The sequence below is a fragment of the Schistocerca serialis genome, chromosome 6 (genome assembly GCF_023864345.2).
Source record: "Schistocerca serialis cubense isolate TAMUIC-IGC-003099 chromosome 6, iqSchSeri2.2, whole genome shotgun sequence".
NCBI classification, from domain to species: Eukaryota; Metazoa; Arthropoda; class Insecta; order Orthoptera; family Acrididae; genus Schistocerca; species Schistocerca serialis.
The window spans coordinates 596,930,846-596,949,425 of record NC_064643.1 but is presented as its reverse complement, the minus strand read 5'-3'; the positions used below and the strand labels follow the sequence as shown (position 1 = coordinate 596,949,425).

The 18,580-nt window shown below is 41.1% G+C and overlaps 1 protein-coding gene across 4 annotated transcripts in view; it reads left to right on the top strand.

Moving 5' to 3' along the window:
• LOC126484373 (peptidyl-alpha-hydroxyglycine alpha-amidating lyase 1-like) overlaps positions 1 to 18,580 on the top strand; it is a 95,586-nt gene that overhangs the window by 1,196 nt on the left and 75,810 nt on the right. For all 4 annotated transcript variants that reach the window (XM_050107851.1, XM_050107850.1, XM_050107849.1 and 1 more), the window contains exons 2-3: positions 11,034 to 11,110; positions 11,205 to 11,418. In XM_050107851.1, coding sequence (XP_049963808.1) covers positions 11,034 to 11,110; positions 11,205 to 11,418 — 291 coding nt within the window. The remainder of the gene's footprint in view (positions 1 to 11,033; positions 11,111 to 11,204; positions 11,419 to 18,580) is intronic.

Sequence of the window (18,580 nt, the reverse complement as noted above, 5' to 3'; positions counted from 1 at the left end):
GTTATAAAAAATTAATATTCGGTCCAGGTGCGGGGTTTTATTTCTAATTAGTATTTAAGGATTCTTGCACGTCTTAAAATGCCACCACTCTTATTGTAGTGGCTTTCTGCTACGACATTTCGAAAGTTAAACAAGTATGACGCAGATTTGAAAAGCGTACAAATGCCACTTGTATTACAATAGAGTATTGGATGAAGTTATGAGATACCCATGGGAGGCGGAATGTAAATTTTGAAAGTAAGAAAAATGCAATATTATGTGTATGATAAAGCTGTTATTAACCTGAAGGTTGGCTTGAACAGCACAAGTCCTTTACTGGGTTTTGTCCTATTGAAGATGGTATGTTAGAATTGACTGTCACAGCTGATTATTGAAGGCTGTGGAATTTAATGTAGACTGGAGTGTAACTTGGTATTTTCACATTAACAAAGATGGCCATCAGTGAAAGAAATGACTAGTACTAGACAAAAATTCTAGGACTGACCATGTATCAAACCCTAGACCTTTAGATTTGTAGACTGGTTTATAAATGCAGAACTACAGAAAATACTAAGAGCTCCTTGACAGTGAGGCAAACAGAAGCAAACTGACTGGTGGTTTTGTGGTAGTTCCTGTCAATGAAACAACTTTATACCATGAAGTATTTTGTATTAGATAAGAAATTTTTCAAAATGTGTATTGCCAGGAGATGCAGTTTTTTGGATTTTTGTGGTCATTGTACATGGAATTTTAGACATAAGATGATTTTAAAGCCATCACTTGTATCCAAGTACAATTTTATTAGGAAGTATTCTGCCCAATACTTGGCTAGATGAATAAGTAAAAAATAAATAATTAAGTACAGCAGTTGGTGATTGTAACATGTCCTTCCAAAACTGGAGCCACCTGTTACAAATTCCTTTTAATTCTTCCTTGTCATCACATATTGTGTAATGATTCCAATTCGCAGGAGAGCTTCTGTAAAGTTTGGAAGGTAGGAGACGAGGTACTGGCAGAAGTAAAGCTGTGAGTACCGGTCGTGAGTCGTGCTTCGGTAGCTCAGTTGGTAGAGCACTTGCCCGCGAAAGGCAAAGGTCCCGAGTTCGAGTCTCGGTCGGGCACACAGTTTTAATCTGCCAGGAAGTTTCATATCAGCGCACACTCCGCTGCAGAGTGAAAATCTCATTCTATGATTCCAATTCATCACATACATACAGGAATGCTAGTCCAGCAAAGTATGCAGGATCTCTTCCATGTAGACTGGTAAATAGGAGATAGGGACTGGCAGAATTGAAGGTCTGAGGATGGGTTATGAGTCATACCTGGATACCTAGCCACTAAGAGCTCTGCTTATGTAGGGCAAGTTTCCAGGTTTGGGTCTTGGTCAGAAACACAATAGTAATCTGCTAGGAATGTTCAAAATAGGACTGATAGATTTAATCAAACTGACTCCACATATATGTGTAAATGAATACAGCTGCAAACATTGAACTATGAAAGGCATTGTGTTTAGCTCACTACCACATCTGTCTGTGTTGTACTTCATAAAATAGTAAAATACTGGCCATAATCGTTGGCAGTTTTTCAAAAATTATTTGTTCTCTTAACTACTTAACAAATTACATAATTTTGGCCACAAAATTTGGTATCAGTCAAATATTTTTTTTTTATTTTGCTGACCATTATTATCAAAAGGAACAGCACTTGAACCTTGAAATGGAGGCTATAGATATCCAATTTCACTTGACCTGTGAGTTACATCCAAAGGTTGTAATTCATAAGACACTTGTGCCACCTATCCTTGAGAGACACACTGGTTTTTCTGTCTAGACCCTTACCTGATTGGAATAATTGCTGAGCACAAATAGGTTCCAGAAAGGAAGACTGAAGTCCAGTTGGTGATGAGCCTGTTAGAGATAGCTCATATTGAACAAAAATGGGGAAGGAAACTAGCAAACACTCTTTTGGAAAAATGTTCTGGTAATCATATTAACAGACTGAATGAAACCACGGAAAAACTAAATCTGGATGGTCAGATGGTGGGCTGAGTCCTCTTGTAGTTTTTTAACCAGTGCAGCACATCACATAGTGTTCAAAGAGAAATTTTATGGTTCATGATATATTTATTGAGTCAGTATGAGTATCTACATCCATACTCTGCAAACTACTCTGAAGTATGTGGCAGAGGGTACTTCCCATTGTACCATGTATCACTATTTCTTTCAATTCCATTCACATATGAACCACCAGAAAAAAATTACTGCAACAGTGCCTGTGTGGCCACTGCAGTTAGTCAGGTCAAAAATGAAAAGTGCAATGTAGAGCAGCCAGGAGTAGAAATGGCATTGTGGTTAAGTGGTTACAGTGTTAAACTGCCAAGTGGGTGAGTCGTGTTCAAATCCCCTCCCCATTTTCTTTCCTCTCCCCATTTTCTTTCCTTTTTTTTATTTATTTTTTTAATTCAAATTTGTGCCTGTGTCATGGCATAACATCCATTTGCAACAGCGAGGTGTAAAGTAGGGACCTATAATTACAGTTGATTGTGCAAACTACTCTATTAGTAGCCAAAAAGAAGTTGCTTTCAAATGGAAACCGCGAAGTTTGATGAAAAGGCGACAAATCAACTGAATATTCCACTGGGAAACATGTCTGGTGTGTCATACATGGCGTTAGTGACAGTACATGTGTCATAAGATGAGAATCTTTTATCGATGTCCCTAACTTGTATGACTGGCGAGTGAGAGAGATATGCCTGCTTGTTCGATATAGGTGTTCATGTGATTCTGACTGTGATCACTCCCAAGGAAATGATGAAAACATAACAGTTGATCAATAAGCTGCAACAAATGAATGCAACAGTTTCACAATCACACAGTTTCTCTGTGCTCTATCAAAACATGTTTTTAACATTTTTGAAGTTGTGTTCCATTTTGGGAGTCTTGACTCTTGAATTCCTTTGTTGTAAAATAGTCCACACCATGTATTTGTTGTTTTCATTTCTGTGAGCTTTCTGGTATTTTGCCTGCTCACTATTCGTCACATTTACTTGCAACGGTAACGTATTATTACCACATGACTCATGGTTTATAACCATGACAATTGCCAAGACTACAGAAAGAGAACAAACATTTTAGTGACTGGATGGACAGTTTATAATGCTGTGAAAAATTAGGACAATGAAGTTTTGAACATGGTTCGCACACTTGGCAGTCCAACACTATGACCACTTATCCACAATGCTGTTGCCGTTTCAAGCTGCTCTTTATTGCATTCTTGTTTCTGAACTGTTCGCTGCTTCCATTTTGTGTTCGCTGCTTCCATTTTGTATTTGCTAGTTCAAGTATCTTTTTAGCATTTCCATGATGCTCTCCCATGGCTCAAACCAACCTGTGACTGTTGACATTGCCCTTCCTTGTATACATTTCAGTATCCCCTGTTGGTCATGTTAAGTATGGGTCTCTCAGATTTGAGCAGTATTCTGAGTTGAGACACCACAAATGTTTTGTAAGCAGTCTTCTTTGTAAACTGGTCAGATTTTCTCAGTGTGCTACCAGTGAACCATAGGCTGCCATGTGCTTTACCCATGACTGATCTATGTTACCTTCCCACCTCACATTATTACATCAAGGTATTTGCTTCAGTTGACTAATTCCATTTGTGACTCATTGATATTTTCGTCATAGTATACTATGTTCAGGCATTTTGTGAAGTGTACTATTTTATGTTTCTGAAAATTTCAAGCAGTTTGGCAGTCTTTGTGATGCTTTGAAATTTTATCAACATGTGACCAGCTATTGGTGTATTTTTCTTCACATAGTACTTCATTATTCTGAACTGAATCACCTACAAAAAAAAAGTCTGAGGTTACTCTGTTATTATTATTATTATTATTATTATTATTATTACTGCCAAGTCATTTTATTTACAACATGTACAGCAAGGGCCCTTCACACTTGCCATGGTCATGCTTGTAATTACCTCTACTCCTGCCAATGACACACTACCCAAGATAACATCGCTGTGTAAGAATCAGAGGAACACAACTCCATTTTAGGAACTTTACAGGAGAGATGAAAGAAGGTATTTTAATATGTAAACTTCCTGTTTCAGTGGTGTAACACAAACTTTATTGAAAAATCTCTAAACCACCAAGGAATACACTTAAAAAGCTGTCAGATGATGATGTATCTTTGAAAATAATATTTACTGATTCAAAGTTATTTATTGTTTAATATAGTTCTAAGGACATATATGATTATGATTCTAAGCGAATCAATCTAAACAGAGATTTTACACTTTGCGTATTAACATTTGACTGAGAAAATGTAATATAAAAAGTTATTTTTCATATTAAAAACAGGCTGATTCCAGTTAAAATAAGAGCAGATTAGTGTATTTGTACACCAACATCACAACTCAATGTTCATTTTCTCACTAAATTCATAACAACCATTGCTACCGTGGTTTGAATCTCCAGCTTTCTCTTCTTGAAGACTTGTGTAAAATATGTGATATTGTTCCTTGATATGCTTATGTGGCAAAGATCCAAGGGGTCTTTCGTTTTCTCCTCATGGAGTTCTAGTGCTCCATGGTACTTTGGTTCCACAAAGATTGTATCAGAATTTTGAGATTTTCTTGAATTTGCAAACTTTTTAATTGTTCATCACGGAAATGTTTGAAAAAGATGTGATTACAACCAATTTGTGATACTGAAGCTGCATCACCTTAAGCCATTGTACTTAACTTCCTCCCTTGTCAGTTTTTGTATTTTTCAACCATTCTTTTTGCATAGCACTGAAATCCAGAAGTCCTTCTATTCCATTTCAATGACTTCATACTGCCTTTGTTTTGAAGCAGTCTGGACAACAAAGATTTTTTTTCAGCACTCTCTGTACTGGCATGGGCTGTATCACACTTCATCAAAGAGTGGCAAGGCTTAGGGAAGCATTGCTGTATCATAGGAGTGTTCAGAGTTTATATAATGTGAAGAAAATGGTGCTCATATTACCATTTTGATTTTGTCCTCTGCAGGTGTCGACAACAAAATAACTGTATGGCCATCTACAATCTTTGGAGTTCTTGAAATATACATGATGCTACTGGCTAGTTTTTCTGGTGATTGTTATGTGTTAAGTTGCACTGCAGCTCTCCTTTTCTTTGACCTCAGAGTTGGTGGTGGTGGTGGTGGTGGTGGTGATGAATAATGAATAATCTACGTTTCATTTTGGTATGTTATTATCTGATAAACCTGAACCAAACACTCTGAATTCATAATACACTTCTTCATTTTCCTCCTACAGTCTTTCCATATCAAAATTGTTTTGTATTATAGACGAGGTTTGACTATTCCTTTCTTCTCTAATGTTTAAAATAAACAAAAAAATGAATAGAAACCAAGTCAATCATATTAACAATCTATACCTCCATGAATGACCATCTCCTAGATAAAAACAATATTAATTTGACTTACCTTTATTGGATGTTGAATTTCTTTCATTGTGGTAATTTTAATTCATTGGTAGATCAACCGGTTTCCTTCTTCTTGAAGTAATTTTGTATCAAACAGAGAGTGCATACTGGCATTAACCTCTGCACAGTGAACCCTTCAAGAAAATAAACAAAATATGACACGACAATGAAAGCAATATGGCCGCATTGACAATGCTTACAAAGGACAGCCATCGGCTTGTCTAGCATTTCTCCACTTGTTGATACCACAGGAGAAGTGAAATTGCTTGAAACTTAGTACAGAAGCTGTCCCGGGAACTGACGGACGAACGAATGATTCTGCAGTGAGATGTGATGCGATATTTCCCACCTAATGTCACAAGGCTTGTTGTTACCTGCTACAAACATGTACTACTCTTTCAATCGATTGGTTGACTTGTGGGAGGGGACCAAACAGCGAGGTCATTGGTCCCGTCAGATTAGGGAAGGATGGGGAAGGAAGTGGGCTGTGCCCTTTCAAAGGAACCATACCATAATTTTCCTGCAGCAATTTAGGAAAATCACAGGAAACCTAAATCAGGATGGCCGGACACAGGTTTGAACCATCGTCCTTCTGAATGGGAGTCCAGTATGCTAACCATTGTGTCATCTCACTCAGTTTCTCTTTCAGTACACAAAAAAATAGTGCACAAGTGCAAGAAAAAGATGATATGCAAAACAAGCAGATAATGGTCTCTGCTGGCGTTTAAACATATTTCCAAATTTTCTGCATAAAGTAAGGAGTTAGAAGAACATAAGTGACAATATGTCTTGCGGATCCCAAAACTGAGAGGAGCTTATTTGAGGCAGTAGAGCGTAAGTGTCAATATGTCTGTCTGTCTGTAAAATAAACTCGCAACTTGTGGGTATGCAGCACATTATTCTCACCAGGAGAGAGAGAGAGAGAGAGAGAGAGATATGCATCATTTTGACCAAACATTTAGCTGATTACCATGGAAACATAAGTTTAAAAAGTTGAAAATCACATTTGGAGATACATTCCTCTGTCTCTCACAAGACAACATGCTGCATCTTTCCTACCAAGAAAGCCTCAATCCACCCACCTGATATCCCACTATGCTGTACTTTCAATAATAAGCGTAGGTTTATTACTGAGTCAAATGTTTCTTGGGTATCAAGAAATACTGTATTTAACTGATAGCCTTGTTCCATAGCTTTCAGGATTTCATTTGAAAAAAGTGTGAGTTGGGTCTTGCACGAGTAGTGTTCTCAGAATCCATGCTGTTTGACACTGAGGAGATTATTCTGTTAGAGATTACTTCATGAAATTTAGGCTTAGAATATACTATAAGATTCATCAGATGAGTGTAAATATGTTGGACATTAGTTATATGGTTCTTTTTTGATATCCTTGTTGACAGATTCAAGCTGTGCTTTCTTCCAACTCCTGGCAACAGTTTTTTGTTTGTGGGATCTACAATAAGTTACAATCAAAAGAGATAATAACTTGGCCGCACATTCTGTATAGAATCTGATAAGGATTCCATCAGAACTTGGAACTTTGTTCAGTTTTAAGAATTCCAGCCATTTATCACCATCACTGACATTAATGTTTGTATCACTCAGTTTTGATATGGTTTAATGAAAAGGATGTATTTGTACTCACTAAAGAAGAATGTTTAGTTGCAGAAAGGCACAATGAAGAGACTCTTACACAGTAAGCTTTTTGATAAAGCCTTCTAAGAAAAGAACACACACACACACTCATTACATTCACACAAGCAAGCACACCTCACTCACATATGACTGCCATCTGTGGCTGCACTGGCCAGAATGCAGAGGTATCACATTGAATGCAAGCAGCAATCTGGAGGGTATCGGGGAAGGAGGAGGGATAACAGGGTATGAATGGGGGGAGAGGAGTCGGCACTGCCTGATAGAGCATGCATGGACTAGATGGTAGCTGGACAAGGCTGCCAGTTGCAGCATTGAATGCTGTGGGGGAGGGTGGGGGGGGGGGAGCCATAAAGGAGAGGAGCAGAGAAGGGGAAAAGATCGGTTGGTGTATTGGCAGAGAGCAAAGTATGATGAGGGTAAGGGGATGTAAATTGCGAGGTGGTGAGAGGACAGAGGGGGTGGAAACTGTTGTGGAGGAGGACAGAGGGGGTGGAAACTTTTGTGAGGGGTGTGGGGGCTGTAGGGTACTGTAGGTTGAGGCTGGGATGATTGCAGGAGTGGAGGATTTGTTGTAGGAATAACTCCCTTCTGCAGGATTAAAAAAAGCTGGTGATGCATGGGAGAATTGCACTGTTCGGACTTATCCTTACAACACGTTCTCTGTTCCTTAAATCTTCCCAGCCTCAGCTTATGGTAACATGCTGTCGCCGCCCCCTCCACCCAACAATTTCTGCCCGTTCTGACCTGTTACATTGTCCCAGTTCACATTCCCTCTCCCTCATTGTGCTTCGCTCTCAGCCAATACACCAACCCATCTTTTCCCCTCCTCTGCTCCTATCCTATACTGCTCCATGTTCCCCTCCCCTGCCCCCCTCCACCCCCACTTTCCCCATAGCGTCCTGACAGTGTGCCTGGCAGCCTTGTCCGGTTACCATCTAGCTCCTGCACACCCTGCCAGGCAGCACTGATTCCTCTCACCCCCTCCCTCCCATTCATACCATATTATCCCTCCGCATTCCCCCCCCCCCCCCCCTGTGTGTGTGTGTGTGTGTGTGTGTGTGTGTGTGTGTGTGTGTGTTTGTGTTTTCGATGAAGGACTTGGCCAAAAGCTTCCATCGTCTGTGTGTCTGCACCTCAACATGTTATCCTTATGGTGAATAGCAATCTATCCTTTTTATAATATGCTGAGAATTAAACTGGACAGTACTCCTGGATCCTCCTATACATTTCAGTAAGAAGTTCACCGTTTTTGTTTTTGCTTTGCTACTCTCAATTTCAGTCTCTTGTAATCCCTGAGTGCCTGGACACTAACTTGAGTGCCAATAACAGTCTTTAAATCTGACCAGAATTTTTTTGTGTGTTGTGAGAAATCTTTTGATAAGATTCTGCTGTGATAGTCACTGAAGGCGTCATTCCCTGCCCATTTGAAAACCAAACACATCTCATTTAATGTTTCTCTATAGTCCTACACCTTGTTTTATGCACATTACACCTCTTCTTGTTTCCTTAGTAGTTTCTTTGAAACTACTGTATACAGTAGCTTCTATCATAAACTGTATTAATGTGTACATATCTAGTGAGTACTTGGTCAACAATTATTATGAACTTCAGGTACAGCTCATCTTCATGCTCCTGCCCGGAGCTAAATGCTTCATGTTCCTGACACATGACACTTGACACTGTTGCTTCTTTATCGAGTTTAATGAAAATTTAAATCTTTCTACTTGTTTTACTTGAGCATTTTACTTTGGTAATCATTATTACGACAATCACCTTATGGTCACTGATACCAGTCTCTGTCTGGAAATCCATAATAATAATAATAATAATAATAATAATAATAATACAATACTCTCCTATTCCCTGTGTTAAGTATTTGCCACAGAAGGTATGTTAGTATTCCTGAGGGTATTTTTGGTCCATTGTTACAACTACAAGAAAATGCATGTCCCCCCCCCCCCCCCCCAGGATACGTTTTGCTTTATTGAGGTAAAGCATCATCAGTGGTCTGTAATGAAAGATATTTACAATTTAATTTGTTTTTAAGGAAAAAATAGTTCGTTTTATGCAAATTTGATATAAAATATGGAGTAAAATGAACAGCAAAATGTGCAATATGTTGGACTGTAAAGGAACCAATAAAAATTGGCTGTAAAGAGAACCAATAAAAACTAACAATGAAGTGAACAGCAAGATGAACTGCTAAATGAATATTAAAATCAGCAATACAAAATGAACATTAAAAATACAATAAAAAGAACAATATATTTATATTATTAAGTTGGTGCATAAATTTGTAGCCTTTTTGTTTTGCATGTTGGTGTTCCGGTCGCAATGGGTTTATTTATTTATTGTTATTTTATATTTGTAGTTCACTGTTCCTATTTGAGTTTACATGTTGTCATTTGGAGGTGTTAGTGGAGATGCTAAAAAATGAAATGCCAATTGGGAGAAATTGGTACATTTCCATCAAATTCTTGTGTTTGAGTTCAATAAAGGGGTGACAGCAGTGGAGGCATCCAGAAAGATATGCCCTCTGTATGGGGATAATGCGAGTGGACAGAGCATGACAAGAAAATGGTTTTCTCTATTGAGGAGGATCATTTTAACATTACTGACTCTCCACATTCAGGAAGACCGGGGTTTGATGAAGATCATTTAAACACATTGATCTGCAGTCATCCACATCAGGGTATTCGAGAGCTGGCAAACTGTGATCATTCCATCAATGTGCAACATTTTCATGCAGTGGGGAGATTCAAAAATTGAATGAATGGGTATCACATACCCTAAGCCAAAATCACAGGCATCAGCAGGTAGTCATATATGCATCTCTGATTGCTCGTTATCAATTGGCTCGTGAACAGTACTGACCGTTCCTATCCCGTATCACTACTGGTGACAAAAAGTGATGTTTTTGTGCGAACATGAGGAAAAGAAAGCAGCAACTCCCAATACAAAGATCTGCATACATCCACAAAAAATTGTTTGCATCTGGTGCAGCACAACGGTGTGTACAACAAATTGCGTCCCTGAGGTGTAACCATTACTGCTAGCATTTATTGTCAACAACTGATGTCTCGCAGACACAATCCAAGAGCAATTGCCAGGAAGACTGCGTGAATTGATATTGCTCCACAATAATTCCCACCTGCATTCTGCTAGACTGACTAAAAAAACACACTATACGGAAGTTGGGTTGGGAAATCATTCCAAACCCATGTTATTCACGTGAACACCTTTTCCGCTCTCTACTGAAAAACCTTCAAGGAACTTCCTTTCCGGCCGAAAATGTGCTCCGAATATGGCTTGATGAGTTCTTTGCCTCAAAACCACATGATTTCTACAGTCACGGAATCAAAAAGTTGCCCCAACAGTGGCAGACTGTTGTAAATAATGAAGGAGAGTATATTATTGATGATTAAAGGACTCTGTTATATGTATCTGTTGTCTTTATTAAACTTATCAAAAAACACTAAGGACTTATGCACCAACCTAGTAAAAAGTTGACGGTGAACTAAGGAACATGGACAACAAGCATAACGTGTAGAAATTAATGTCAAACCATCCAGCATCCTTCAGTTCTTGTACATCGACGTTTGGTCTAGGGTACACCTTGATGGTGTAATCACTCACAATTTGATCCGTTGTTTGGTGCAGAGTGCGACATGATCACAAGAATAATTCTCCTTTGTATGAAAGGACAATTCTTTTCTACCTAAAGAGCTAGCTTATGTGCTCACATATTAATTTTTAATTGAGTTTTTTCCATCTCATTATAACTGGTAGAGATTTATTGACTTAATTAATTCTTTCTACAAACTGAATAATGATACAAAATTAGAACAGAATATTCCTATAAGAGCCAGAAAAATATTTATTTGGATTTTTAGTGTTGTCATAAGAGATATAAGATTGTTATGTTTCAGGAATGATGAATTACATATTTCTATTTACTGCTGTACTGTTGACATCCCTGGATGCAGTGGTTTCACAGTATGACTCAGTAAGTGAGAGCTACAGGTTGTAAAATATATATTTGTGTCTGTAAGTCTAAAAATTTGAATTCATGCTAACAGTGTGTATTTGACATTCAATAGGGTGTAGAAAATGAACTGTCAGATACACAGGCAGAGAAAGAACAGTACGGTGATTATACAGAACTTGGGAACCATCATACTTCCCCTGAAAGAGGATCACCATGGCGACATTCTCCCTACCAACAGAAAATACCTGATTCGCAGCTGCAAGGATCAGAGTCTCAGAACACCTTGGCACACTCATCACTGAGTGATTCTTCAACAGCGAAAAGTCGTGAGTAACCAGTGAATAACTGCATTTTGAAGTTGTTGGAAGGGTGCATGCATAATTCATAAATATTGATTACTTAAGCTCACATGCTCCAAAATAACTGTTGTATGAAGAACTTTCTGGAATGCAACACTCCTTTAAGGGCAAGAAAGTGGGTTGGAATTGAAAAACACAATAACTCAAGAAAGATAAGATAAATCCATTATAATGATAAACCTGGATATTAAAAAGTGATTTTTATTTTGAAAATTTTGGTTTTTTTTCTCTTTATAGACCCCATTAAGTGCACTTAGTTCATTTTTTCTACCTTTACTCTTGTTTGCTAATGATTACATCAAACACCCTAAAACTAACTAATTAAACTATTAACTAAAGGAAGACTCTTGGTTCAACAGCTTGCGTGAGCAGCAGATTCACAGAAAGTTGCAGGGCAGAGTAAAACTTTGGACCAATGTTCACTTGTTTCAGTTCAGTACTAACCTTAGCCCAGAATACACTAGTATCATTGTCACCATTCTGTGTTATCTTTGCTGTGCTGAGTATTGTTGTGTGTGTTTTTAACTGCACATGCTGCATGTTCATACACAAAAGCAGATGAGATGCTAAGCCCAGTCTCACTGCTAACAAAGTCAGACTACATTGCCAGTTAAGGAAAGCTGTCACTGTTAGTCTGGTATATTCCATTCATTTGAGTTCAGCTAGCCCCCACAGCCATTGTGCTGAGAGTGTTCAAGGAGTTTGCAAATAATATTCATCATACAGTACAGGCTTTCATGGCGGGCACTTGCGCCCTTGGTGATTTTTGTTTTATGGCCATGGTCCAATGTTTTGTGTCACATCTAGAGGGTAGTGACATTAAGCTCTAAAATAGTAAAGAAAGGTGTTAAAATTCTGAACAAACTGTTCATTATCATTAACAAAGATAAACACTTAACTTGTGTAATAGATGTGGCCAGTACGTGGCATGGTACAGCAGTGAGCGTAAATCCACCTTTAACACAAAACTCAGTGTCTACTTCTACACCTATGTACATGCTCCACAAGCCACCTTCCGGGGTGCACGGTGTGGGGGGGGGGGGGGGGACCCAGTAGCACTGCCAGTCATTTCCTTTCCTGTTCCATTCATAAATAGAGTGTGGGAAAAACTACAATCTGTATTCCTCTTTATGAGCCCTAATTTCTCATATTTTATCTTTATGGTCCTTATGTGAAATATATTTGGCGGTGATGGAATTATTCTGCAGTCAGCTTCAAATGCCGGTTCTCAAAATTTTCTCAGTAGTGTTCCTCAAAAAGAATGTGGTCTTCCCTCTGGGATTCCCATTTGAGTTCCCGAAGCATCTCTGTAACAGTTGCATGTTGTTCGAAGCTACCGATAACAAATCTAGCAGCCCACCTCTGAATCGCTTTGATGTCTTCCTTTAATCCGACCTGATATGGATCCCAAACAATTGAGCAGTACTCAAGAACAGGTTGCACTAGTGTTGTATATGTTTTCTCCTTTACAGTTGAACCACTCTTTCCCAAAATTCTCCCAGTAAACCTAGTTGACCATTGGCCTTTTTCTTACCTACCGTTCCCAGCGGTGCTCATGGCTCTTTTGTAAGTTTGTAACTCCCACAGGTCCCCAAGCTGTTGCAGTCCTGTCTTCCTTCCCAGGCTGCATTTCCTCCCCCTTGCCCCTACTTCCTCATCCTTGCTCCTCACTCCTACACCACAGCCCTGCCCCCTCCTCCCCCTCTCTTGGTGTTTTTACTTATGTTGACCTCACTATCTACCTGGTTTTCTGTATTCCTTATGGTTTTGGTTCTCATTGCTTTTCCTCTTTCATCCTTTTTGGTCCCTCTTTGAGGTTTGACTTCCACTTCTTAATTTTCTATCTACAGTGTGAGTGATTTGAAGGACAACTCCCTCCCTAGTGTCAACCATAGCACGGATTTCTCTCCCCATTCCTTCCTCTCTGTCTCCCCCGCATTAGCTCCCTTCTGTCTTGCTAGGTCACCAGCATGTGTAGCCAGTCCATGTGGTGGGGCTGTTATGTACCCGTCTGGGTGGGGCCCCTGGCAACACAGAGATCACACTTGTGATACCTGAGCTATTGCCACCCCATATATGCCTAGGAGGGTTGCTTGTCATTCTGAAGCATAGGAATTACTGGCAATGGCTGCCATGCCAGATGGCCCTTGCTGTGGCTGGAGAGCACCCATGGGGAAAGCCCTTGATTGGAGTGGGTGGTATCAGGGCTTGCACTTGAAGCACATCAAGCTCCAAAAATCTGGCCTCCTCTTCGAGTGGTAACAGATCATTTAATGCTTCTTATTATTCCCCTACAGCCTTCCCTTCCCTGGCTACACGCTGGAAGGACTGTCAGGCTCACCATGTTGTAGTGAAACACTTTCCCCTGTACTATGATGGACAGGGACAAATTTACTACAACAGAGCTACAATTTTTTTGGAAAATATGTAAGGCACATTTGGCATAGTGGAGTCTCTCAGTAAGATGTGGTCGGGGTCCCTGGTGATCAGCTCCATCCACCCGCTCCCGATGTACGGGGGGACTCTCTGTGTGGTGACTGTGGACAATGATTCCATGAAGGGAGCCTCTGTGTGCTGCCACTTGTGTGTGTAAATTGTCATGACCGTCACTCTACACAGTCACCAGGTTGGCCAGCTTGCAAGAAATAATAGAAGATATAAGAGTATAAGTAAGCGGATTGTCTATCTTACATTGAGGCTCATCAAAAATATGACCAGCTCCACCCTGTGTTGATGACTTCAACTTTTGCCTATGAGACGTTGCTTCCCCCTCCTACCTCTTCCTTACACCAGTCCCATCCTCCTCTCCTCTCCCGCTCCCCTGCAGTTCCCACTCCCTTCCCGCCAGGTGCTACTCCCACTTCCCAGCCAAAGAAGTGCCACCCCCCCTCCCCCCATTTCCTCAGTGCCCACCTGTAGCCCCAAGGTTGCCCGCTCTCTTTCGGTTCCAGATCTTGCAGCCTATTCTCTCTGTGTGGCACCCCCACAGGTGCCTCGCCACTCTTTGGGTGAGTTCAGGCTTGGCTACCGTGGTTGCCCAGCCTTTTCAGCACCTTTTCCCTTCCTTTTGCATGTCTATCCTCCTGCTATTCTTTTTCCCTTTCCATAGGGAACATGGGTGGGATATTAGGGGAATGTGTTCTGAAGTTTTAGTAGCCTGACATGAGAACAGTCTCTCAACCGTTTTCTTCTTCATTCTCCATCTCTACTGTTGTTCCGCAACAGGTAGGTTTCGCACATGCCCCAGGTTACAGGCCAGGCCGACGGAGGCGTGATTGCCTGAGCTGTTATTTTCCCAAATTGCCAATTGGTCCATCTGTCAGGATTTGTGAGGTGTGGAACCCCTCCCTCAGTTGGTAGGAGCACACCATTGGAGATTTTGGCAATCATAAGGGATTTTCTCAGAATGAGCCAATCACCATCTCAGTCTACACCTACTAAACATAAACAGAATGAGGCTAAAGATTCAAAGAAGCTCTCAGCTACACTTTGGTTCCTCATAGTATCACTTACTAAAGGTGGTCAGTCCTTTGCTACGGTTAATCCGTTTATTATTCAGAAAAGTGTTGATGAAATTGTAGGCCCTGTGAAATCTTGCTGTTGTTTACATAATGGAATTTTGCTTTTGGAGACCAGTTGTGATTTTAAAGCCCATGTCATGAAAGATGTTGATGCAACTTTAGTGCCTATACACCCCGTTTTTCTCATGTTTGATCGAGTAGTGCTTCCATTGAAGTCATCAAGGTCTGACTGTACATCCCAAACCGGATGTGTTGCTACCAGTGTCAACATTACAACCGCACTCATATGTCCTGTTGGAACTGCCAAATGTGTTATGTGTGGTAGGTATGCTCGTGAGGGCAATTGCCCACCTCCTCCACCCACTGTATCAATTGCAATGGCAACCATGCAGCCTCATCCCAAGAACGTCTCCTGTATCTTTACGAGCGGGCTGTCCAGGAGATGCAGGTGAAGGAAAAAAGTATATTACCTTGTCGCTCACAAGTTGTTGCATAGCCAAAAGACCATCTGGTACTTGCAGTACTGCTCTTGCTACACCTCATTCCATAAAAGACACAGCCACGCAGACTTGCAACCTTAAATTCAGCAGTGCAGTTGTAAAATCGTCGAGTATCATGGTAGCATCCCCGTCTCATCCTCCTCCTCCAGCTGTGCAACAAGCCACCAAATCTTCACCTCTGGTGGCAAAAGCAACCGCTACAAACCAGCAGGCTAGAAAAATGGATACTCCTGCAACTACTTTTTATGTTCCTCCAACCAACAAACATCGGAGTCTTTATCTGCCATCTGCAAAGACTCTAAGAAATCAAACAAAGGCAAATAGTCTTTTCCTTCCTGGAATTGGAGATCCTCTTCTGCCGTGACTCTGCATGATACCCTCACTCCGCCATCCTTCATGTTTCCAGTGCACATGGCCTACCATTTTTCTACTCTGGAATGGACTAGCCAACCCAATGAGAAAGCCAACGCCTCTGTAGATTTCATGGAACAGATTCTTCCTGCCTCTTTGCCTTGAAACACCGAGTCTTTGAAGGCTGGCACTCCGCAGCCACTGAGGTGACAATCCTTCATTTGTTCCCTCCTCCCCTTTCCCAGTTATGTCTCTCCTCCAGTGGAATGTTTGTGGCATTAGATCCAACAAGGAGGAATTACGACTGCTCTCAGAATCACAGCATTCACTTGTTCTTTGCCTCCAAAAAACAAAATTGCATCCCTGCCCTGCAACCACTTTGATCTCTTGCATTTCCTTCTGGTCCACTTTGACCTCCCCCCCCCCCCTCCCCCCCCCCTGCCCCCCCGCGAGGTAGGGCATTCCATCTCATGGGGGGGGGGGGGGGTCATGCTGCTCATCCGAGATGACATTCATAGCCAAACTATCTCACTGAACACTCGGCTGCAAGCTGTTGCAGTCTGCATTTTCCTTCCTCATTTCACTTTTCTCTCTGTACCGTTTACATCATTGCATCATTTATTGTCACCAGGATAGACTTCCTCCATCTTATTGGGGAACTCCCTCACTCCTTTGTGTTTCTTGGTGACTTTAATGCACAGCATCCCCTTTGGGGTTCTTAAAGAGCCTGTCAGATAGGTGCCCACTTGGCTGACTTTCTCAATCAACTCAACCTCGTCTGTCTTAACACTAGAGCACTCATGTTCCTTTCAGACTCCACACATACCTATTCCCATTTGGAACACTCGTTCTCCAATTCCCAGCTTGCCCATCATCTCAAGTGGCCCTTTCTCTCTGACACTACTCGAGCGACCATTTCCCGTGTTCTACCCGTTTGCTGACTCCTCCCATGCCTACCTGTAAACCCAAGTTGTAGCTTTCTAAGGCTGACTGGAGGCTTTCTTCGTCACTGGCAACCTTCAATGAACAACATTTCCCCATATGTGATGACCAGATAGAGTACATCATTAACTTTATCCTTACTGCCGCAGAATGTTCTATACTTCACATTTCATCATTACCATGCCTTGTACCAATCCCCTTGTGGTCTTGAGGTATGCCGTGATGTGATTTGCACTCGTAAGCGTGCTCTCTGTATTTTTAACCTTCATTCTACCATGGCAAACTGTACTTGTTATAAATAGTTGTGTGTGCAGTGTTGGTGCATTATTCGCAATATCGAAAACACTAGCTAGATTTCATTTACTAGTTATTTTTACGGTTCCACTCCTGCTTCCCTTGTATGGGGCAACCTCCGTTGATTCTATGGCACCAAGGTCAGTTTCCAGATTTCCGGCCTGACCAAAGCAGGTGATGTCATTGTGGATTCTACAGCTATCTTCAGTACCTTGGTTTGCTATTTTGTGGAGATTTCAAGCTCCACCCACTATCACCCCACCTTCCTCCCTCAGAAATGAGTGGAGCAGGCTCGGGTGATGCACTTCTCCTCTCAGAATTGTGAACACTACAGTGCCGCCTTCACTATGGGGGAGCTAGGTCATGGTCTTTCATCCTGATCTTACGCCCCAGGGCCAGACAATGTTTACATTCAGATGTTGCAGCACCTTTCTCTTGCAGACAAGCACTTTCTCCTTCATACATACAATCATATGTATGCAGATGGAAAGTTTCCCAGATGCCCATAAGACTCTACTGTCACATCCATACCTGGTAAGGACAAACACCTTCCTTCTAATAACCACCCTATTTCTCTCACCAGCTGTGTTTGCGAGGTGATGGAATATATGATTTGTGGCTGGTTGTTATGGTGGCTCAAATCTCACAATCTACTAACCAATGTAAAATGTTAATTTCGAGTGCGCCATTCAGCAGTTGACCATCTTGTGACTTTGTCAATCCATGTCATGAACGGTTTTCTGTGGGAATACCAGACTGTGGACTTTTTTTTTTTATGTGGGGCTTCCACGAGAGCTTTTCCCATTTCTTTCACGAATTTGTAAAAGACTGAGTTTCAAGGTACATTTGGGTTTAGCTGTGTCGGGTGTCTTCATCCAGGTGCATGGGTTGCCTCAAGGCTCTGTCCTGAGTATTGTCCTCTTTGCTATAGCTGTTAATCCTATTATGGCCTGTCTCCTACCATGCATCTCCAGCGCCTGTTCCGTTGACAACTTTGTGACTTATTGCATTTCTCCACAGACTTGTCTCCTTGAGCAGCATCTTCAGCGATGTCTCAATCACCTTTACTCGTGGAGTATCGACAATGGCTGACAAAATCATTTGTATGAATTTCTGGCAATGCAGTCGGTATCTTCCACCATCTTTACATCTTGGCCTGTTGCTCTTCTGTTTGCTGAAGCTACAGAATTCCTGGGGCTGATGCTTGATAGAAAACTTTCTTAGTCCTTCCATATGTCTTACCTGGTCGCACGCTTTACCCAGTCTCTCTTATGTACTATGTGTTCTAAGCGGTACTTCCCGGGGAATGGATTGGACCACCCTCCTCCGTTTTACTGATCCCTTGTCCATTCGAAACTAGGCTATGGGTGTTTTGTTTGTTCATCTGTTTGGCCCGGTTGAGAGTCTGTAAGCAGAAGCTGCCAAACTACCAATATGATACTGGCGTGATGTTCTCCTCTGTAGGTACACTTTAAGTTTGTCTGCCGTGCACAGCTACCCATCCTATGACTTTTTTCTTCA